The sequence below is a fragment of the Takifugu flavidus genome, chromosome 16 (genome assembly GCF_003711565.1).
Source record: "Takifugu flavidus isolate HTHZ2018 chromosome 16, ASM371156v2, whole genome shotgun sequence".
Lineage (NCBI taxonomy): Eukaryota > Metazoa > Chordata > Actinopteri > Tetraodontiformes > Tetraodontidae > Takifugu > Takifugu flavidus.
The window spans coordinates 370,001-390,000 of NC_079535.1; the positions used below are offsets into that span (position 1 = coordinate 370,001).

Consider the following 20,000-nt stretch of genomic DNA (forward strand, 5'->3'; position numbering starts at 1 on the left):
CCTCAGCTGTCTGTTGGGGAACCTTTACTTCGCTTCATTGCTGGTGCATTCAAACAAAGGTCAACCATGTTCTTCTGGCACTTCCATCAGGTGCTGCTTCCATCAGGACTCTCCCATGTTATTTGACAGGCTGATTTCTCGGGTTTGACCCTGCCTGTTCCTGATGTGCCTGTTCTGTTCCCGACCTGGTGAACTGGTCTCCCTTCCGCTTGACCAAGTCTCAGCTTGCTCCCCGCCTGTTACCGGTTGCATGAATTCTTCTCGTCCTTAGGTGTATTCATCTCTGAGAACTATCAACCTATGGGATTATTTCCTGGATTGATGGAACACAGTACTCCTTTGTGAACTGAAACTGTTTCTGCATTAAAAAAGATCTCCTGGTGGATCTGTGTCCTGCTTCTGCCAGAGATTGTAGCAGCCCCAGTGTGTCTAGTGAATCAAAGCATTCAGACTACTCCATATTATATCACAATACCACAATTTATGGTCGGAATGTGTACTCTACATGAATAGTCTAGGACACATTTATTCACCAATAATGTGATTCTAGAACTGTAGCTTTATAGAAGGTTATGATCTGTAATATGTCAGTATTTTCCATGTGATCGGGACATGAAACGTTCCTGGTGCTTACCGCAGCGACATGTTAAACATGTTCCTGTTCTTCAGGCCAAATGTGTTCTAGTTCAGCTCAGGCCGCAAGCAGGTGCAGTTGGGTCAAACAAGCCTGGCCTGGTCCAGAGGGCGCATCACCACAGGGCTGCAAACACTGTTCATGTGGGCTGCATTTTTCAAACGCTGTTAGCACGCTAATGACTGTAATCCTTGAATTCTTCTACTGTTGCCAAGACAAAAGGCAACAATGTCAAAACTACTTTGTTGCTCCAAAAATGTACAATGTTAAAAATGGTTTTGAAACTCTATCTTTAGAATTTATATCGATATGTGTGTATCTGCATTTAGTTGGTTTTATTTCCCAGGGAGGTGTCATGCTGGGACTTGCTCTTTACTGATTTCCCATTTCTTGTTCCTCCTTTTCCTCATCAGGCTTCTGCTGCTTTGGGTATTCACTAAGGAGGTCAGCTCATCCCCAGGCTGCAGGTGTTGATGCCTCTCATCGTGACTCGTCAAAACACATCTTTCTCCCTGTGGCTGTTGTCTTTTTGGCATCTTCAGGATTCGCATTTGCTAGTGGCAGCTATGTACAGTGATTGCTGTCCTAACATCTGATGTTTATTTTTTACAGAATACAGTGTACCGTTGATTGCCTTCCATCACCGTGGACTTCACATGACACTCTAGAAAAGGAATTATCAATCCAAGGTCACTGGACGACTGAAGTGCATGTAAAGGCGCAAGTCCGACACATATCAGTGTACTCTAACTAAGACGCACAGATCGATTTGCTTCTCCACGTATGGACCTTAACAGGAGTTAAACAAGACGACACGTGCACATGCTCCACAGCCTCTGTTCTGAGATATGACCCGGAACAAAACCATCAAGATAGCCAGCATAAGCATACTGTATTCTCGTCTGTCTCTCAAAATCACCATCAAATCAAATCAAATCAAATCAATCTTTATTTATATAGTGTCTTATACAATCAAAATTGTTTCAAGGCGCTTTCCAGAATCCCAGGGCCTAACCCCAGACAAGCAACAGTGGCAAGGAAAAACTCCCCATGACCACGAGGGAGGCTGTGCGTCTGATCTGCACATTAAGCAGCACAGAAATTAAGTAGATGAACAAAACTGTACAATTTTCCATCTTCCTGTTGTTAGAAATGCTGCCACACCCACTTGGTGGTTGGCCTACGTGTGTTTCTAGTGCTTTGGAACTGTTGGTACCCCCAGTGGTGATGCTGGGAAACTGTTATTAATGTTAAAAAGGGTATACCTGAGGGTGATGTTCACATTAGTGATAAACACATGAACAATTAACTCAGCGAATTACATGAGGGGATATAAAAGTGTGGGTGAAATGGTGTGTCAACAGCAATGGCAGCGTTGAAGATAGAACGCTGTAGAAGATGTTGCTAATGGAACAGTGAGCAGAGAAAGAGTTTAAAGAGACTGAGATGAGGTTTTGGCTCAGGACCATGACTGTTTCATCAGCTGCTTGAGGGACCCAAGAACAGTCCTCACAGAACTGTGGAGCTGGGGCCATACTTGGAGCATGACTCAGCCAGGAGCCAGCTCCTACCTGTGCCCATACAGGTGCTGACCACGCAGGGCTTCCCAGACAGGGGCTCATTTCAGTAAGAGCTGGCCAATCCATCTCGACCGACATGTACCAGCTGTGTGTGATGGAATTATCAGCCATCCCATGAATGTCAACCATGTCTATCAGAGTCTTGGCACACCAGAGCTTGCAGCCATGGCAGCCATGCTGGTGCCTTCGTATTGCCTTTAGTTTGCTCATGAAAGTGTCTCTCTGGGTCCATGTCCTTTGCGATGTAGGCAGCCAAAGTCTGACACGCATCTGAGGTGGTTGTCCAGTGAGTTAAGGTGACAGTAGCCTGTACTAGATCCTTCTATGTGTGGAATTAGGCCGGCTCTAGGATGCCTGGTTGCTCAGCCTTCAAGGTTACTACGCAAGTGCAGGCATAGTTGATCACTGGTCTGGGGGCTGTCGGAAGAAATCGGACCACTCGTCCACCAATGTGGGGCTACAAAGGTCCACAAGACTCAGACCATGTGTTATGTTGATCTTATTCATTCTGGTACCGTTGTGTTATCTGACCTGAGGAATATCTTCTAGACGGTCTGGACAAGCTTAGCAAAATGAGTGCTGGTGAGCACTGCGCTGTGTTCCAGATGCAGCATGCTAGCAAAGACTGCGTCTCCTCTCTTCATTCATCCTGTCCATGTATGCAAATACACAAACCAGAAACTTGGCTGCTGCCTGCCTTCTTTTATATTTTATAAGCGTCACAACACAACATGAACTGTTTAATATTCATTAACACACTGATGTGTACACAGATACAGCTCGCAGCAACAGAGCAGAACAAAAAGTCCTGTGTGACAAACTCCACAACTACACATGTAGAAACTACAGTTGTAAAAAAAATCCCATTTATTCAAGTTTACCTTCTTCCTCATCATTGTTTTCTTTCTTATTATTGTTTTTGGCAATGCACCAGGGTGATGTCAAGGATACAAGGTCAAAATTGGCCCCTGTGTCATCTGGTGCGCCGATCGGCTGTTTAATCAGCCTTGTAGCAACTTGTTAAATCAGCTCTTATCGAAATAAAACAAAAGGAACCTGAGTCCCTGTGGTGCTGCTGTGCGGGCAATTGTGGTAGTTGACACTTCATCTTCCAAGTCCAATAACTGAATTAAAAATATGACCATCGTATCTGATCACCATTTATTTATGGACTTGTGCTTGTGACAAATACACAACCTTCTTCAGACTAGTTGTTATCTGTAATTTGAGGTGAAAAATTACAGATAACAACACACACACAGTACAGCTCGCCACCTACTGTGGACTTCTGGTATGACACAAAACCAAAAATGGCTCCTCTCACCATGTTTCTGGCGACACTCTTACTTATTCAAAATTAATTTGCAACACCACTATATTTGGCACAGCTGCCCAATTTGTACAGAGCAACAACGATTCACATGATTGAACTTCTCATCCCAAAGCCTAAATACCCGTCCATCACAGCCCATAATATGGTGAAAGTTTTTCTTCCATTCCTGATCTGTGAACTCTGAGCACCAACTGCTCCCACCAGTCTTTGATCTGCTGAGGAAGGGGGGCAGCAGCACTCATCTTTGAGGTATGTTTCTTTCTTACCACTCTCTCCTGAAATGCAGGAACAGTGTGTGTTGCTGAGCCCACAAGACAACTCCCAGAGACAGAGACGGTCCCTTCTGAGCACAGGGAAGTATCCAAAATAAATATTGAGCCACTTCAGCCTTTGTTGGATGGTTGACAGCACAGGCAGGAATACAACTTTTCTTTTTCAGTTGTTTGGGAGAAATTTAACAACCGCATATGTCAAAATGCTGAAGCTCTGAAAAAAGCTCGGTGCCTGTAAACGCATGTCACGATTGGACTGCTTGAGTTTGCGGCCGTATAAGCGGTGGATTCGGGTTTTCCAATCCCTCATGTGAAAAAATAAAACAGAAAATCTGGGTTTGCTGACATGGCTAATGTCCTTTCCAGCACTTGATAATGTTGGCAGAGATGGGACAAAGGTCAGGGGTCATATGCAGCTTTTGTCATACACACTGAACAAGAGCACCCCTCACCATGATGTGGATGTCTCACCTCCCCAAAACCACTTTATCATATAAAAAACAAGACCGGGATAGTTTCTGGGGCCATTCTTCAGTAGATCGCCAGGAATGGTCTCCGAGTGTTGCCAGGCCAGGTGTTGTGAATGCTGTCGGAAGGCAGATGGCTGCACCCGGGAGGTGGTGTGGTTAAAGAGTGACAACGGTTGCTGACCTGGATCTCTGCTCTCTTTTCCCCCTTGGACACACGCCACAAGGTGTTTGTTTGGCCTCCAGATTTGTCACATTCATTTTGATTTGGATTCTGATCCTCGGAGGAATATACCATTGTTTGAGTGCTTAGAAGTGTGAGGGGGCTCTCTCCTTTTCGTTGCAAGCATTGACTTGAGCAGTTTATTCAGCTGCTTTTGATAAGCGTCCAGGCCCATGCATGCCAGTTATTTTTATGAGATGAACCAATATGAGTGAAATATTTCATGGATTTCTCTCATTTTTGTCTCAACTCTCAGTAGAGTGAGATCTGACAACATGAAAGATGAAGGCCATATAATTTAATGTCTCCTCAATAAAGCCAGAAACTGCTGCCACTGAAGTCCTTTGCACTCTTCTGCGATGTGCCAGTGTCTGATGAGCACATCCTGTTCCATCACGCTCTGGATCACCTATCGTTCCCCCAGCAAAAAAGTACCAGTCAAACAGATCTGACCCAGCATACTGGGAATCAGGTCAAAAGGTCAAACAAGAACCCAAATTGATATCAAGTAAACAAGACAAGAGACAAGGAGTCAGCTCAGACATCCTCAGTCCAGCACAGAAGTGTATCAAACAAAGGCACTACTTTTGCCATCATGATGGAAAATTGAGCAATATCTTTCATCTTAACCGCTTTATTCCTTTCAGTGTCACAGGGAGGGTGGAGAGGGTTCTCGGCTCGAGGCCCAATGTGAACAAAACTAGCCAGAACATCCTCAGAGCACTGCCGAGGTTACCTTGAGCCAGGTACTGCATCCACAAACGCTCACATCCAGGGGCCTTCATCCATGCAATATTTTAAACTGTGTTAAGTATTGTAACTATTCAGTGTGTATCAGAGCAACAAACAATGGGTAACTGGACATGTTCTCTAATGCTTCTATTATTTCTGATGTTGTACTCGCACATTTGCATATAGTTGTTTCTATTTTCTCTGAAAGCGCCATAAAGACGTAACCGGTCACAGGAAAGTGCTACCAGAGGTCAACCTTAAATATGTGAAAACATGGACAGAAAATAGTCCTATCAACAAGTCAATTTCTGAGTTTAACAATTACTGATGCAAGTACGCCTGCTGAAAAAATTGGGCAATGACCCCAAAAGATAGGACGGATGCCCAAAAAAAATTCCAAAATGTGCATACAAGACTTTTGGTCCAAAAGAACCACAAAAAATGAATTTAAATTGGTGGTGGGGGGGAGAGGGGTGTTTATGGTCAGCAGGAAATATGTTCACTGCTGTTCAAAGGGGATAAGTCCCCTGCTGCTGCTCCAGAAGAAGAAAGTGGGCTTCCTCCCCTCTTTATACCCGACCTGAGAGGCAATTGATTGCCCACCTGTGGAGAGAGAAACAGAGAGGGCGAAGAGGAAAAAACCAACAGCAGCACCACAAGTGCAATAATCAGGACCAATTCATGCCTGGCCACACACCACACCCCCACCCTAAGATGGTGAACAACACAAAGGAATTATTCATGCATCCATGAAACTACAGGACAGGGTATCGGCCTTTTGGTGGGCCGTGGTGAAATACCCTGGTTTGATTTGCCACAAAATGTTGACAAGCCTGGCCAGAAAAACAGTGCAATTGTCAGTGCGAATGTATTATCTCTAGTCGACGAGCAAGAGGAATGTCATGGGCGTATCAAAAGATTTGTGCTGAAATGACTATGGGACTACAATTTGGATTACAACGCGTCTTTGTCTTGCTCAGACACATGAGGTGGTGTTTTTTATGCACAAGCACATTAGTGATTTTACAAAGTATTCAGAAGACATTCTCTAAGTCTGACCTTCTGAAACAGCAAGCTCAAAAGAGGAGAGAGTGACTGGTTAGTTTTGCTCAAAAATAAGCTGATCCTTCAACTTTTTAAACTTTCCTGTTTTACTTTAATGCAATTGCTGTTGATAGTTCTTAGAATTTAGAGCGTAATTTCCAGAAAACTTCTCAAAAACTTGTCAAATCTTGCACCTAATTCTATCTGAAGTCTGTAACTAACCAGCACAAAAGCTCCCCACCTTCTGCAACAGGCATTTTAATTGATTCCACTGCTTGTTTAGCGTTTAGCCGTCCTGCTAGCTCTCATTAGCATGGTTTCTCCCCCACGCATTCCACTCCTCCACTCAATGTGTCAAATGCTTAGTTACTCATTTGTTCCTTTTAGTGGTAATGGTGCTTGTAAGAAGTGTAGTTTAAACGTAACATTAGAGGTGGGGCTGACTGAGTTAGAAAAGTGGCATGGAACAAGTGTTAGCACAGATGCTAGCACATAGTTAGCAAATCACTAGTAGCAGGGGAGCTGGGTAACTGAAACCAGGCCCTCAAACCAGGGCAGGAAATACCCTTTTTAATGAAAGAGAAGAAGCCTGAAGGACAGCCACGGATGAGGGATCTTTCTCCCCCTGGGATGGACAAACGTGCAGTAGATGCCACATGTGCAGAAACATGGACATCCCTAATGTACAGCATAAGAAAAGAAGACCCTGGTCCCAGGGTAATTTTCAGGTGTCCTCATGCAGAAAGCTGGTCCATGACAGAAATATGGACCTCCGCATGAGATGAATATATATTAGGGCGGGGGTGTCGTTATAGGAGCACCCAGCAATGTGAGCCTATACAACAGAACACAGCATTTCTGTGTTGGCCCCAATTGTGAGGCGGATCAAAAAGGTTTTAAGGTTTTAAGTCTAGTCTGAAACATTGAAGCTGCGTTCACCTCCCAGATCCAGACTGGGAGCTGTCGCAGAGAACTGGAGGCTCTAGCCCCTCTTCTACTTGTGGAAACCCTGGCAACTCCAAGATAAGCTGAGTTTTGAGGGGGATCCTCCCTAATTAGCAATTAATGGTTAATGAGGTAATGTCAAGCAAACGGCATGCGCAATGGTGTGCGCTGCCTTATGGTGTTTCCAAGTCAAACTGAATGCACCATCGCTTCTTAAGCATGGGGAAAACCAGAGGCCGAGAGCAACGTTAGCAGCATGGAGATATTTATTCTGCAAAAAATACACAAATCACACGTGGGGCAATATTTGGGGGTTTTCAAGCAAGGAGGTAAACTTGTCAAGACGCACACAAACTTTGTGGTTGTTGTGCACGTCAGTAGCATTGTGAACCTGTCAACGCATGGCATGGAAACCTCTGTTTCTAACACACAAATTATTTTCCTGCCTCATAGAAGGCAGTCCTGTCGATATTACACTCAGTCACTCCACTTAAGCGGTCTTGTGAGAAGATCATTTCCAGCAGCTCGAACTGAAAATCTGCAAGTTACACTCATTTACTATTTAGTCAGCTAACAAGCCTGGCAGGCAGCAGCTGTCTGGACATACTGAATTAGGGCTTTGCTCCATTAAAAGCAGCCAAATATTAAATATATCCCTTTCATTGCCTTTATTATCATATTGAGGTAAGAAACCTGATGTGGGCTAATAAACTCTTGTATCACAAATATCGAACCAAATATTTTTGTAATGAAGCCGTGTTGTTTTCAAATCATGATTAAATCACACTGTATCATCAACCGTATCGTATCGTAAAGTAATGTAAGGAGATGCACATCAGGGATGCATAGCCCAGACTGTCCCAACAACTGGGACTTTAGTTCCTTCCCCTTTCTCTTTCCCAGCTCGCTTTCCGCAGGAATTCGGTGTCATATTTTCCATGAACAGTCCGAAAATGCTGCTCCATGTGTCCCTTCTTTGGTATTGCCATGGTAGACTGGCAGATGAGACAAATGCACTTTGAAAATGTCATCATGGAAAAAAAAGTCCTCCTCCCATTCTGTCTGAAAGTTTTATTCTTCTAACTTGGTCAAGCTCACCCACTCATTTTAATACCCTTTCTTAAGTTTAAGAGGAAAAAATGAATTAGCGGTAACAATCTGACTAGCTTGTTAGCTTTGCTGCACTTAGAGCCGTTGTTTGCGCATGCACAGTGACCCAAGTGTCAAAAAATTCAGATGTCATCTGACTGGCTGCCCATTAGATCAGTCAAGTGACGGGATGGATGATAGGCCGACGTCTAGTTTTTTTATTGTCACACAATCTACCAATAATACCTTGGTAATCGACTGGTAGATCACGATCGATGTGTTGAGCACCCCTATTCTAAATTAATCAACTCGAGCCAGTCACACAAGATTACAAGCCGCATGAAAAATGTTGTCTCTCAGTAGTTACCTGATTGTGCCAAGAGTAAGTTTCAGGCAGCAGTTCCAGCCAAGGCTCTGGCCTCTGCTGCACCCCTTAAAAGAAAACTTATAAAACAAAATAAATTTGCTCACTGGTTTAATTCTGAAACTCACAAATTAAAACAAACATGACAGTAAGAAGAAAGGAAATGGTGCTCCACCAAGGTAGAGGATTCTCACTCAGCCTGGAAAGAGAGCCTGAACACATAGAGAAAAGCACTGTGCAATGCTAGAACAGCTCACAACTCCAAATGAATAGAGGAAAATAAAAAGAACTGCTCGGGTTTTCTTGTCAGCATTGCAGCCAATCTAACAGAGAGCCAAAGCATCACTGGATCCACCATCCCCTTAACTAGTATCCATTTCTTGAGCTTTTTCAATGACAGCATTTTCAACATTCAGGAAAAGATCTGCCAGGATCTGACCTCTGTCAACTCTGATTCCAAACTCGAACTCATCTCAGATACAATCCAACCAACAGTTGCCTGGACTGTCTTAGTCCCATTAGCCTTTCAGAACTCTCCTCACTCATGTCTTCATCCAAACCATCAACCTTTCTCTGAGACCCCATCCCAACGCCACAGCTGAGGTGGATCTTTTCATTTATTAGCACCTCCCTGCTAGACATAATCAGTCTGTCTCTAGGATGAGCTTCGGTACCTCAGGGTTTTAAGGTAGTTGTAACTAAACCTTGAGTATAAAAAACGACTCTAGCTGAAGAAGAGTTAACTAACTACAGGCTGACCTCCGACCTGATTCTGAGAAAGTGGTTGCCAGGGAGTGATGAGACTTTCTTTCCCCTCCTCATCTCTTTTGGCTGATTTTTTTTACTGACTGGCTTTCTACTGCTGTAGTTATTCATTCGGCTTGGATCAACATCTCTGTTGATAGCATGGTGTGGTACCTGGACGCTACAGAGGTTGCACAAGTAGTCCAACTCCTCCAGGATGTCACATCAATATGTGCTGTTGAAAGAAGGTTGTGTCTGTGTCTCCCAGCACAGTCTCAAGAACATAGAGGAGATTCCAGGAGACAGGTAGTTACTCCAGGAGATCTGGACGGGGCTGTAGAAGGTCTTTAAACTCTCAGTAGGGTTGGTATCTGCTCCTTTGTGCAAGGAGGAACAGGATGAGCACTGCCAGAGCCCTACAAAATGACCTCCAGCAGGCCACTGGTGTGAATGTTTCTGACCAAACAATCAGAAACAGGCTCAATGTGGGTGGCCTGAGGGCCTGACGTCCTTTTGTGGGCCCTGGGCTCACTGCCTGGCACAGTAGAGCTCAATTAGCATTTGCCATAGACCAACAGAATTGGCAACTACGCCACTGGTCGATGAGAGCAGGTTCAACCTAAAACATGTGACAGACGTGAAAGGGTCTGGAGATAATGGCACCCTGGCTGCTATTAGGTATTGGGATGAAATCCTTGGACCCGTTGTCAGAACCTACGCTGGTGCAGTGGAACCTGGGTTCCTCCTGGTCTGCGACAATGCCTGACCTCATGTGGCTAGATTATGCAGGCAGTTCCTGGAGGATGAAGGAACTGATACCATTGACTGCCCCCCACGTTCACCTGACCTAAATCCAATAGAACACCTCTGGGACGTTATGTTTAGGTCCATCCGGCGCTTCCAGGTTGATTCTCAGACTGTCCAGGAGCTCAGTGATGCCCTGGTCCAGATCCGGGAGGAGATCCCCCAGGACACCATACGTTGTCTCATTAGGAGCATGCCCCGACGTTGTCAGGCATGCGTACAAGCATGTGGGGGCCACACAAACTACTGAGAATCATTTTGAGTTGCTACAATGACATTTTGGCAAAATGAACCAGTCTGCTGCATCATTTTCTCACTTTCATTTTTGGGGTGTCTTTGATTTCCCCCTCTACAGGGTGATAATTTTCATTTCTATCAAATTATGTGGCATAATTTTGTTACTAATACATCACCTATTTTTTATCAGGAAAGATATTCAGATTTCCCCCAATTTAGATCTGATGTGTTTTCGAAGTGTTCCTCTAATTTTTTTGAGCAGTATATAAAAAAAAGTTAAAAAAAACAACAGTTCACAGATTACAATAAATCGCACAAATCTTCCTAACCCTAAATACTGGTTCTCCTCCTGTCTGTTTTGGGTTCTGTCTGTAGCAGTTCCCTGTCCTTGGGCCACCTCCGAGCTCACATACGAGACTGGAGTGGATGTGAGCAGACAGACACGGTTTGGGGAGGAAATCTACGCTCACATTCAGCAATTGCAATAGGAATGCCATTGACAGCTACAACTCAGTCCATCAGGTGATTCTCTATCACAGTCTGGACTTTCTTGAGGCCCATATGAGGTCCGCATGGGTTCCCAATGCAAAAGCGCTGACTCAGCAACTCGACCGCAGTCTCTCCATACAGGGCACCTGCATCCGAGGGCGAGTACTGAATAAAGCTTCTTCAGCTCCTCAATGAACCTGTTAGCTCCAGTTTGATCTGACAGCTGGTCTTACAGTGCATCGAGTTTTTGTCCACAGTTGGGAAAATCTGCTTCAGGTGGACTCCAGTGTGGTGCCATGCAGGGAATTTTCCTCAATTCCCCGTTTGTTCAGTTCATTGTGGCAAACCGGTCTACCCAAAATGGCCTTGAGTACCCTGAAATGTACCCGGTATGATGGTAACTCCTTGTTTTTGAGTCTCGATTGAGAGCGCGGATAATTCTTGCAACCGTCACACATGATGCCCAGGTTGTTCACAACCACATGTGAAGATGTGCACATGGTAAGTCTACTGTGTGTTTGTTTCGTAGCGCAACCATGGGAGGGATCTTCGGGTGCAGATCTTAAATGCTTGTAAAGTGCTGGATAGTTCTTCCACACTGCTTCAATGGTTCGAAAATGCGATGTCTGGTGTCAAAATTCTGACCTGTCTGCAGAGTTCCTCAGACTACTGGTGGCAGACAGTGCATATAAGTGGTCCATCAGTTAGCGCATGTAGCTCTCCCAGTGCAGAATAGGCTGGAACTCTTTGCCCTAAACTGGTTGACTCCTCTAGAGTTAGAATGGGTTTGGATGAACACTGTACTATTTTTTCAAACATTTTTCATTTCATTTCTTCAAAAATACATTTATGTATGTTTGCACATGCACCGCTGGGATGTAAAATGTAAAAAGTCCATTTAACTCTTGGTAATCAATCTCAGGTTCAAAGCCATATCCTAGATCCCCTGTGAGATAGGCCAGCTGTTCAGACTGACTCTTTATAATGCCTTGTCAGCTTGGTAAGCCTGGGGATGGGTAAAATACTCTTTTCTGAGTGCCTGTGGCTAGTTTGTAATACCTGCACCCAAATTCAGCACAGGCTTTACACCATTGTTTGGAAACAACAGTTCTAAAGTGGCAATTTCAACCAAGTCCCCAGATTAAAGTCTATCTTCACAAAGTCACAATCCGATCACACCAACGAAAAAATTCAGCCGACAAAAAACATCAGCCACTATCCAACACGTTTCCTGGTAAAAAAAAGGATGCATTATGATAAAGTTTGCAACTCAGGAGCCTAAACACGCTCAAAGGCACAAAAGGCAGCAAAACAAACTAAAAACAAGGTGTGGAGCACACAATGTAAATGCTGCCACAGTCTGCACCCCTCAGCCTATTTGCCTGCTCCCTGACAATAACACTAAACCACGGCCCAACACACGAAGCCCACCAGCAACGAACAAACCGCAATACATAGCGCATGACAAGTGGGCGAGCCCTTAAATGTGCCTCAGTCCAAATAAATCGCACAGACACACCATTTGGCTCAGAGACTGTTGGGGTCCAGGCTTCCCGGTTGCGTTTTTCCTGCAGGGGGCGTGGTGGAGCCATGCTCCGGCCACCGGTTGGCGCACCTGCAGGCCATCAGCGATCAGCCGCCTATTTAAGGACTAAGACGTTGGCCTACCGGTGTCGGAGGATTGTTGTGTGATTTTGATGTTTCTGGTGACTTTGTTGGTTTTTGAAGATTTTGGTGATTTTTGTGGCTCCATGCTGGAGCTTTTTGTGCACACCCGGAGTAAGATCTGTTGCTTCCCGGCAGTCCAGGAGGAGTGTCCTTTTGTGTTTGTTTAATAAAACCTATTTTGGACCTTTCATCACTGCGTCTTGCCTGCGTTCGGGTCCTGGACAACCACGTATTGTAACAGAGACCACAAGATGCGAAGCACAATAGTTCCAAAATGTCCAAATAAGATTTTGCGAGGGTGAAAAAACCAAGGGAAAGGGTTAACCCACGTAGCGATGAATGGTAAGGGGAGTTGCAGGGCTGGGCAGGCTGGGGCTGTCACTTCCCCAACTAAACAAGAGAAAAAAGCTTTATAACAAAGTAGAACAAGAAAAGTAGAGTTATCATACCCTTCTCTGCTTCACCTCTCTCTACCCAGCCTGACAGGTTGCAAATAGGAGAACAGACATAAAGTTTACACAAAACCAATGAGTGCACTAATCAGACTGTAACTGGACAACTGATGCGCATGTAAACGTGTCGGTCCAACTACTATCGGAGTTCTCCTTATGTGACCGTTTTAGCTGATAATGTGATTAGAATTTGAACTTCTCCAACGTGTATAGGCCTTCATCGGAGCATGTGCACAACCTAGAATAGCCTGCATCTTGTCTGCACAATAAGTATCACATACGTTATGTAGGAGATGAACAAAGCGGTCTCACGATCCTTCTTGCTGTTGTTGGGCCGTTCTTCCTCCTCTCTCCAGGTGTTTGTTATAGGTCAACCAGAAATGGGGCCCTACTTGCCCCCAAATAGATGCTTATCGCTATCTAGTCTACCTAGAGATAGACACATTCCTGTCCGTTATGGAATTTTCTCCCTTGCAAATAAACTGGGACAAGGAAAGAATTCTGATGAGTCAAATTTTGAGTATGTAAATTATAAATTAGAGCTGGATTGCAGTTTTTCACTTTGGTACGTCTCTGGAATTATCCTAGACGTAAGAGGTGCCAGAATTCCCTCCATGGACACCCCTGCATCTGCTACAATAATAACTCTAAAAAAAATCAGATGTTTCTAACTGCCCAAGGAAGACCATGGTCCCCTAAAGACAGGGACAGATGGAGAGACAGATGGACGGACGAGCAAATTTGACTGACAAATACAACTCATGAAACACTCCTTTCATGCTCATTTCAGAACTCATTAAGAAATGAGCAAAATTCACCAGAGACTGAACACCACACACACACACACACACACACACACACACACACACACACACACACACACACACACACACAAAGCAGACTCAGCACAGACACAAGGTCCTCAAACAGTAATGAACCACCACTAGGATGGTTTGAGGGACAGCATTCTCTACGAGAGAGAACATGAAGCCAGAACCAGTCAGTGCCTCTGAATGGAAATGCAAATGTAAAGTTCCTGGCAGTCACAAGTCTGTTTGAAAAGGTGATTTTACCGCATTTATTAACCTTTATAGAAAAGGATGCATAGGTGAGTGTAGGTCACGGTTTCAGAGGTGAGCCCAGATAATCTAGTTTATCTCTGGCCCACAGAAAGTCTGGATTTGGTTCTCATTTACACTCTCAGCCACAGCGATAATTGAAGCGGGGATGTGGTGCAGGTCCGACCTCGTCCACTGGGATCACACGTGCACAGCGAAATTCACATTTTCCCTCAAGTGCAGCTCTGGCACTTGAGTGGATGCAGCTGGACCAACCATTGTCCTGTGAGACGGTGAAACTCTGGCCAAGTCAAAGGTCCTCGTTCAGCCTGTTCCATGGTTTCTGCCATGATGGTCCTGCACTGTGGTGATGGGAGAGCAGGTGGCGGATGGCGCACGCTTTCCTTCAGATGCAACAGTTGGAACCCGTGCTAGATCCCAGTGCTCTGACCAAGGTTGGACTGGTGCTGACCCTGTCCCCTAACAAGACCCCAGCTTGCTTCTGTTTGATCTCCTACTTGTGGGAAGAGTCCTGGTTGGTCCAAACGTCAGCCATGTCAGAAGGATGGTGGTCACCTTTGAAACCCTCAGTCCATTAAATTGTCCCCAGATCCGTTCCCTGACTCAACTGATCTCTGTGAACAGTTCTTCTGTCCTCCTTGTTTGTTCTTTACTGCCTTTGTGTCCGTACAGACGGCCGTGTGTTTTCCCGTTAATTGTGTGCAGCCAGGTGAATCAACCACAGGTGGACTCCAGTTAGAACGTAGAATGAGCTTTAGAAGAAAGGGAAGGACGCCAGGTTGGAACCTCAAGCATCACCGAAAGAGCCTGAAGACTCAGGTCAAAGCTGTATTTAACAGTTTGGTTCCTCTCTGCTCTGCTGGGATGTTGAGTTGAGATGAATGGTTGCGTTTCAACAGAGCAGGACTTGGTGGTTAGGATTTCGGTTAGTGCTGTGGATTTAGGGAGCAACAAACATTTCATCTTTTCACATTCCAGTCAAATGGCGCAATTTAAGGGTCCGGTTTAAATAATTTGGCTTTTCTCCATTTTATTGAATGGTCCACACAAAGGAAGACCTGTTCTCTTCAACCTTTTACCAACGTTCTCCCTGTGTGTGGAGGAGCAGCAGGAGGATTTTAGGAGGTTTTAGGGATCAGCTTACCCGTAGATGCAGGAGATGTCGATGACCACATCAATCATGTCACAGCACAGCTCATAGGTGGACATGTCCACTGGACTACTGTCTGTGGCGATGTAAATCTTGCTGAGCACGTCAAACAGGAAGGCCTTCTCGATACAGGAATTCTGAGGGAGCAAACGTGACTGATCATTGCAGCCTTTGTTAAACGTCAGCTACACAAGCTCATGGTGTCATTTTGAGAAGCGATTATGTCCATCCTTTTTGTGTCCAGAAGACAAAACTGCACCGATCCGCAACTATTATTCTGCAGCTTTATGTACGGCATCAACGGAACGCAGACGTCAAGAAAGAAATGTCATTTGTTCAAGAAAACTTTCAATAAAATAATTTTAAAAAATCAACGTTTTTTTTTTCTGAATCCAAATGAATCGGGTGGATCAGGTGACACTTTAGGAAAGGAAATTGTGAAATATGAATTAAAAGAAGATTTTCTGCTCGTTTTCTTGAGCCCAACGAACCTCTTCCGTCCGGTGGTGCACTGCTACCTAGCGGCAGGACGGTGAAGCACAGGCAGAAGCTAACACAACAAGTGCTCAGGGAAAACGTCACATGACTTCAGTGCACCAATTTGCTCCATTGCCATTGGCAGGAGAAGACAAAGAAAGCCCAGGGTCTCGTTTTTCACTTACTGAGATGAAAATGTTGAGCAGGTTTTCCAGCGTTGGCAGTTGTGGGATCAGCTTCTGGACCACTTTGCTGAAAGCCTCGAATATAGAGTGGTCATATATGCTGGTCAAATAGAAGCTGTGAAAATGACCAGAAGATGCTTCAGCTGAAGGTGACCCTACAGCTTGTGCCGGTGATCTGTACCGGGCGATCCTCACCTCAGGTTTATTGACTGCAAGCCGGCGTCCACCAGGTCATCATTGGCCCGTCTGTGAATGTCTCTCTGTTTCTGGATCTTGTGGTCGTCAGACAGGCCGTCTACTTTATGAATGAATACCTCGAAGTTGATGTTTGTGTTTACTTTGTAGGCTCGGGTCACAGTCAGATGCAGTCTGCTTACAGCCTCCACGTAGTCATCCTGCCAGCACCAAGAGACAGAGACACCAAGCGACATGGCAGGATGCTAAGCGTAACAGTGAGCAACAGATGTGTGGACTTGTGAGCTGACCTGGGAGTCAATGACAAAGATCAGTGCTCCGGTGCCCCGGAAGATCATTTCATAATCGAAAGTGGGGTCGAAAAAATCAATTTGGCCGGGAAAGTCCCAGATCTGGAAACTGACAAACGAGCTGCTGGACACGTCTTCTCTGCAGATCTTATTGGTGCTCTCCAAGAACAGGGTCTCGCTGGGGGACATTTTATGGAATACCACCTTCTGGATGGAGGATTTCCCGCTCCGACGGAGCCCCATCAACAGAATACGAGGTTTGACCTCTGGGTTCAAGGAGTCGCTGAAGCCCAACCCTGCACATGAGATAACAACCCCGGCGTTCACGCAGAGAAAACAACCTCCCCACACAAGCTGGGACACAACGGGGACTAAAGGGGCAGTTTTCCAGTAATCTTTGACCACTCAGAGCACTTTCCATTACAGCCCTGCTCGTTCTATTTTGGGCCTCAGCGTCTTGCTCAAGGACACTTTGGCACGTAGAGTCTGGGATCAAAGCAGGGATCAGTTCAGACGAACAGCGGCGCAGAGTGTGAGCGCAATCATTTTTATCAGTGTGCCCTTTGAAAAATCCAGAGAGAAACACGTTAAGACGTTATAATCTAAATAAATAAACCAAAAATAAACGGAGAAAATATTATAATTACAGCAGTTAAATGACATACGCAATTCGACATTGAGAAGAATATAAACTGTACACTGTGTGTGTGTGTGTGTGTGTGTGTGTGTGTGTGTGTGTGTGTGTGTGTGTGTGTGTGTGTGTGTGTGTTGCTGCTGCTGCTCCCGACCACAGCAGCGAGTAAAAGCAGGATGGAAGTTGGCGCAGTTGTCGCGGACTCGAAGTCGGACTCGCGGGATCTGGGGGATGGCGCTCCAGAGCCTCCGCGCTCCTCCGCGCTCACCTCCGTCCTCACAGCCGAGCTCCGCGTCTGAAAACGCCTCCAGATCGTCCTCTTCATCCCAATAATCCACGGCCGGGCTGTCTTCGTCCTCCGCCGCCAGCCTGTCGGTCTTCCTGCTCATTGCTGCTGGGTTCAAGTCGATACGAGCTCATGTTTCATGCACCGAAATCTGATCCGTGCCAGCCGCGAGGGTGGTGCGCGCACACACACACGTACACGGGCAAAATATTACAGCCCAAATATATCTAATGTGCTCATTATTCAAGTATGACTTTGAAGAGGATTTTAAGCTGTTCACCGGTCCTGTCCAGCAGCCCTGGAGGATCAGTCCAACAGCTCTGGACAGTCCTGTCCAGCAGCGCTGGAGGATCGGTCCAACAGCTCTGGACAGTCCTGTCCAGCAGCCCTAGGCGGTCCTGTCCAGTCCTGGACCGCGTCGGCCCTGCGTGTCTGTCTGTCAGACACATTTATTGTGTCCTGTCTGTCTAACTCATCCGCACCTTATGAAAATCATATTCAATTGTTTTCTAGGATGGGTGTGCACGTGACTCACGATGTGCATATGCGTGTTTGTCTGTGATTGTCTGCCCTACCACATCAATCCAGTGCAACACATCCACCCTGTCCCCACTGGGCACAAGGTCCCACAGGCTTGAGACAAGTCTTCCAGGAATGTCAAACTCAGTCCTCGAGGGCCACGATCCTGCCGGGTTTCCTATCCCACTGAATGCATTTTCAGCCTGGTAGGACAGAAAACCTGGCAGGATCGTGGCCCTCGTGGACTGAGTTTGACACATGTCCCTGCCTCCTGGGCCCAGCCCAGTGTTGTATGAACTACACAGAGGTGACTGGGCTGCCCCCCAACCATCATTATCATGTTTAGAGGCCCGTCTAATTACCAGGTTAACATCTTAGTTATGCTGTGAGAGGCCGAGGCTCCTGATCACCAGGATGCTGAAACCCTGCTGGGTCATGGCTGCCTCTCCTCTCCTCTCCTCCTCCCTCTCCTCTCCTCTCCTCTCCTCTCCTCTCCTCTCCTCTCCTCTCCTCTCCTCTCCTCTCTCTCCCCTCCTCTCCTCCTCTCCTCTCCTCTCCTCTCCTCTCCTCTCTCCTCTCCTCTCCTCTCCTCTCTCTCCTCTCCTCTCCTCTCCTCTCTCCTCTCCTCTCCTCTCCTCTAGCAGGGTTGGACATAGAGAAGGACAATAACTGACACACTTGATTGGCGGATGAACATTTTTATTTTTACAAAACAACTCCAAACCTAATTATTTCACACCATTTATAAGATTTGTGACAATCACACCCATTTTGAACTTCAACATTATTTTTAAAAAAGAATAAACTTGCTGGCAGACCAGTTAGAAATGTTGATCTTTTTAAACAGAGCTTTTTTGTTCTCAGCATCATTTTTGCCTGTTTTTGAGGCCACATTTCTCAGAAGGTTAGCAGCTGTTCCCTGTTAAGGTAGCTTGATGTGACATTTGTTCGTACCTGTTGGTCCTTCACAGAGAGGGAGCCAGCTTTCGACGGCCTTCTGTATTTGGATGATGGTTTTGCTCCAGTCTTTACCGACTTTCTCTTTGGAAGGTGGGATGAGCTGGTGACTCCCACCACTTTCAGTTTAATCAGCGCTTCAGATATTCCAGCCATGTTACGTGCCTGACAGCGATATTCACCTGCATCCTCGTATGATAATCCATTCAGGATGATGATGGACCACCGAACTCCCACGCGAGGAGAATCCTGCATAACTGCAAAATAAAACAATGAAAATTTCCACTGTCTGAGGTGCAAATGCTGAAAGAAAAGGAAAAGCCACCACTTACAACTCTCCAAAAACCTGGGCAGCTGGAGGGAGCTGTCAGCAATGGCTTCTTGGCAACAGTCTGCACAAAGAAGCATATCAGATTGTGAATTGTTTGATTTGCGTGGGTTTGTAAAGCTCACCAGCCAAACAGCAACCCTGCTCATCTACCTGTGTAGGGTGAGGTTTTGATCCAGGCTAGGGCAGGTGTTGGATAGCCGGTGGCATCACAACGGAGAATAACATTGCTGCCCAGTGGAGAGATGACCCTGGTGGCTGCAGGCTGGATGGAAGGCCGCATACAGTGAGAGAATTGTACTGGGGTCAGCAGTATCGTGGATTGCCCCACAGCTCTACTGCAGATCAAGAGCTGGTCCATGAGAACCACAGGGCTCCCCAAAGACATGGACAATGACATCAGCATAGAGATCTGGCAGTCACATATCCAGGGATTGTCCTGGAGACCTGTGTGCCAAACAGAGAATGTCTCATATACATTATCTACTAGAGATACTCAATTTATACTTGTGACATATTGCATTGGTATCTAGAGCTAATTCTCGTTTGTGCAGGTTATCAAAGTGGCTGGGTCTTTCCAGGTGTTTCGGCAAAAAAAGGTGGTATGGAGGAGGCTTTCTGGAGCCTCCCCTGCCTAGTCTTTTGGAGGAATTCAAGTGCTCCAGAGAGAGGCTGGAAATGACGCCATCAGAATCCTGTGAAAAAACATCTCAAACATCACCAAAGCAACACTGGCCTTGTGCGAGAGAGGAGGATTTGGCCTTGAAAAGAGCAAACCATAATGGCACGAGGCAGCTCCACCTCGGTCCAGAGGCCTAGTCTT

At 45.8% G+C, this 20,000-nt stretch overlaps 2 protein-coding genes across 9 annotated transcripts in view; both read right to left on the reverse strand.

Annotated features, from left to right (window-relative positions):
• rragd (ras-related GTP binding D) overlaps window positions 1–17,679 on the reverse strand; it is a 39,441-nt gene extending 21,762 nt beyond the window's left edge. For 4 of the 8 annotated variants that reach the window (XR_008954291.1, XM_057058883.1, XM_057058880.1 and 1 more), the window contains exons 1-5: window positions 17,242–17,676; window positions 16,454–16,749; window positions 16,164–16,363; window positions 15,969–16,083; window positions 15,301–15,443 (exon numbers count right to left, since the gene is read on the reverse strand). Coding sequence is in view for 7 of the 8 variants with exons in the window: in XM_057058883.1 (XP_056914863.1) it covers window positions 15,301–15,443; window positions 15,969–16,083; window positions 16,164–16,363; window positions 16,454–16,749; window positions 17,242–17,476 (989 nt within the window). In the remaining variant the exon portion in view is untranslated. Of the gene's footprint in view, window positions 1–14,141; window positions 15,089–15,300; window positions 15,444–15,968; window positions 16,084–16,163; window positions 16,364–16,453; window positions 16,750–17,241 lie in introns of those variants that run through there. The other 4 variants (XM_057058884.1, XM_057058878.1, XM_057058881.1 and 1 more) reach the window with 4 other exon arrangements.
• Window positions 17,680–18,576: 897 nt separating this feature from the next.
• Window positions 18,577–20,000, reverse strand: part of lrit3b (leucine-rich repeat, immunoglobulin-like and transmembrane domains 3b) — a 3,135-nt gene continuing 1,711 nt past the window's right edge. Inside the window, exons 3-5 of the mRNA XM_057011555.1 lie at window positions 19,331–19,624; window positions 19,182–19,241; window positions 18,577–19,106 (exon numbers count right to left, since the gene is read on the reverse strand). Coding sequence (XP_056867535.1) covers window positions 18,790–19,106; window positions 19,182–19,241; window positions 19,331–19,624 — 671 coding nt within the window. The 3' untranslated portion in view covers window positions 18,577–18,789. The remainder of the gene's footprint in view (window positions 19,107–19,181; window positions 19,242–19,330; window positions 19,625–20,000) is intronic.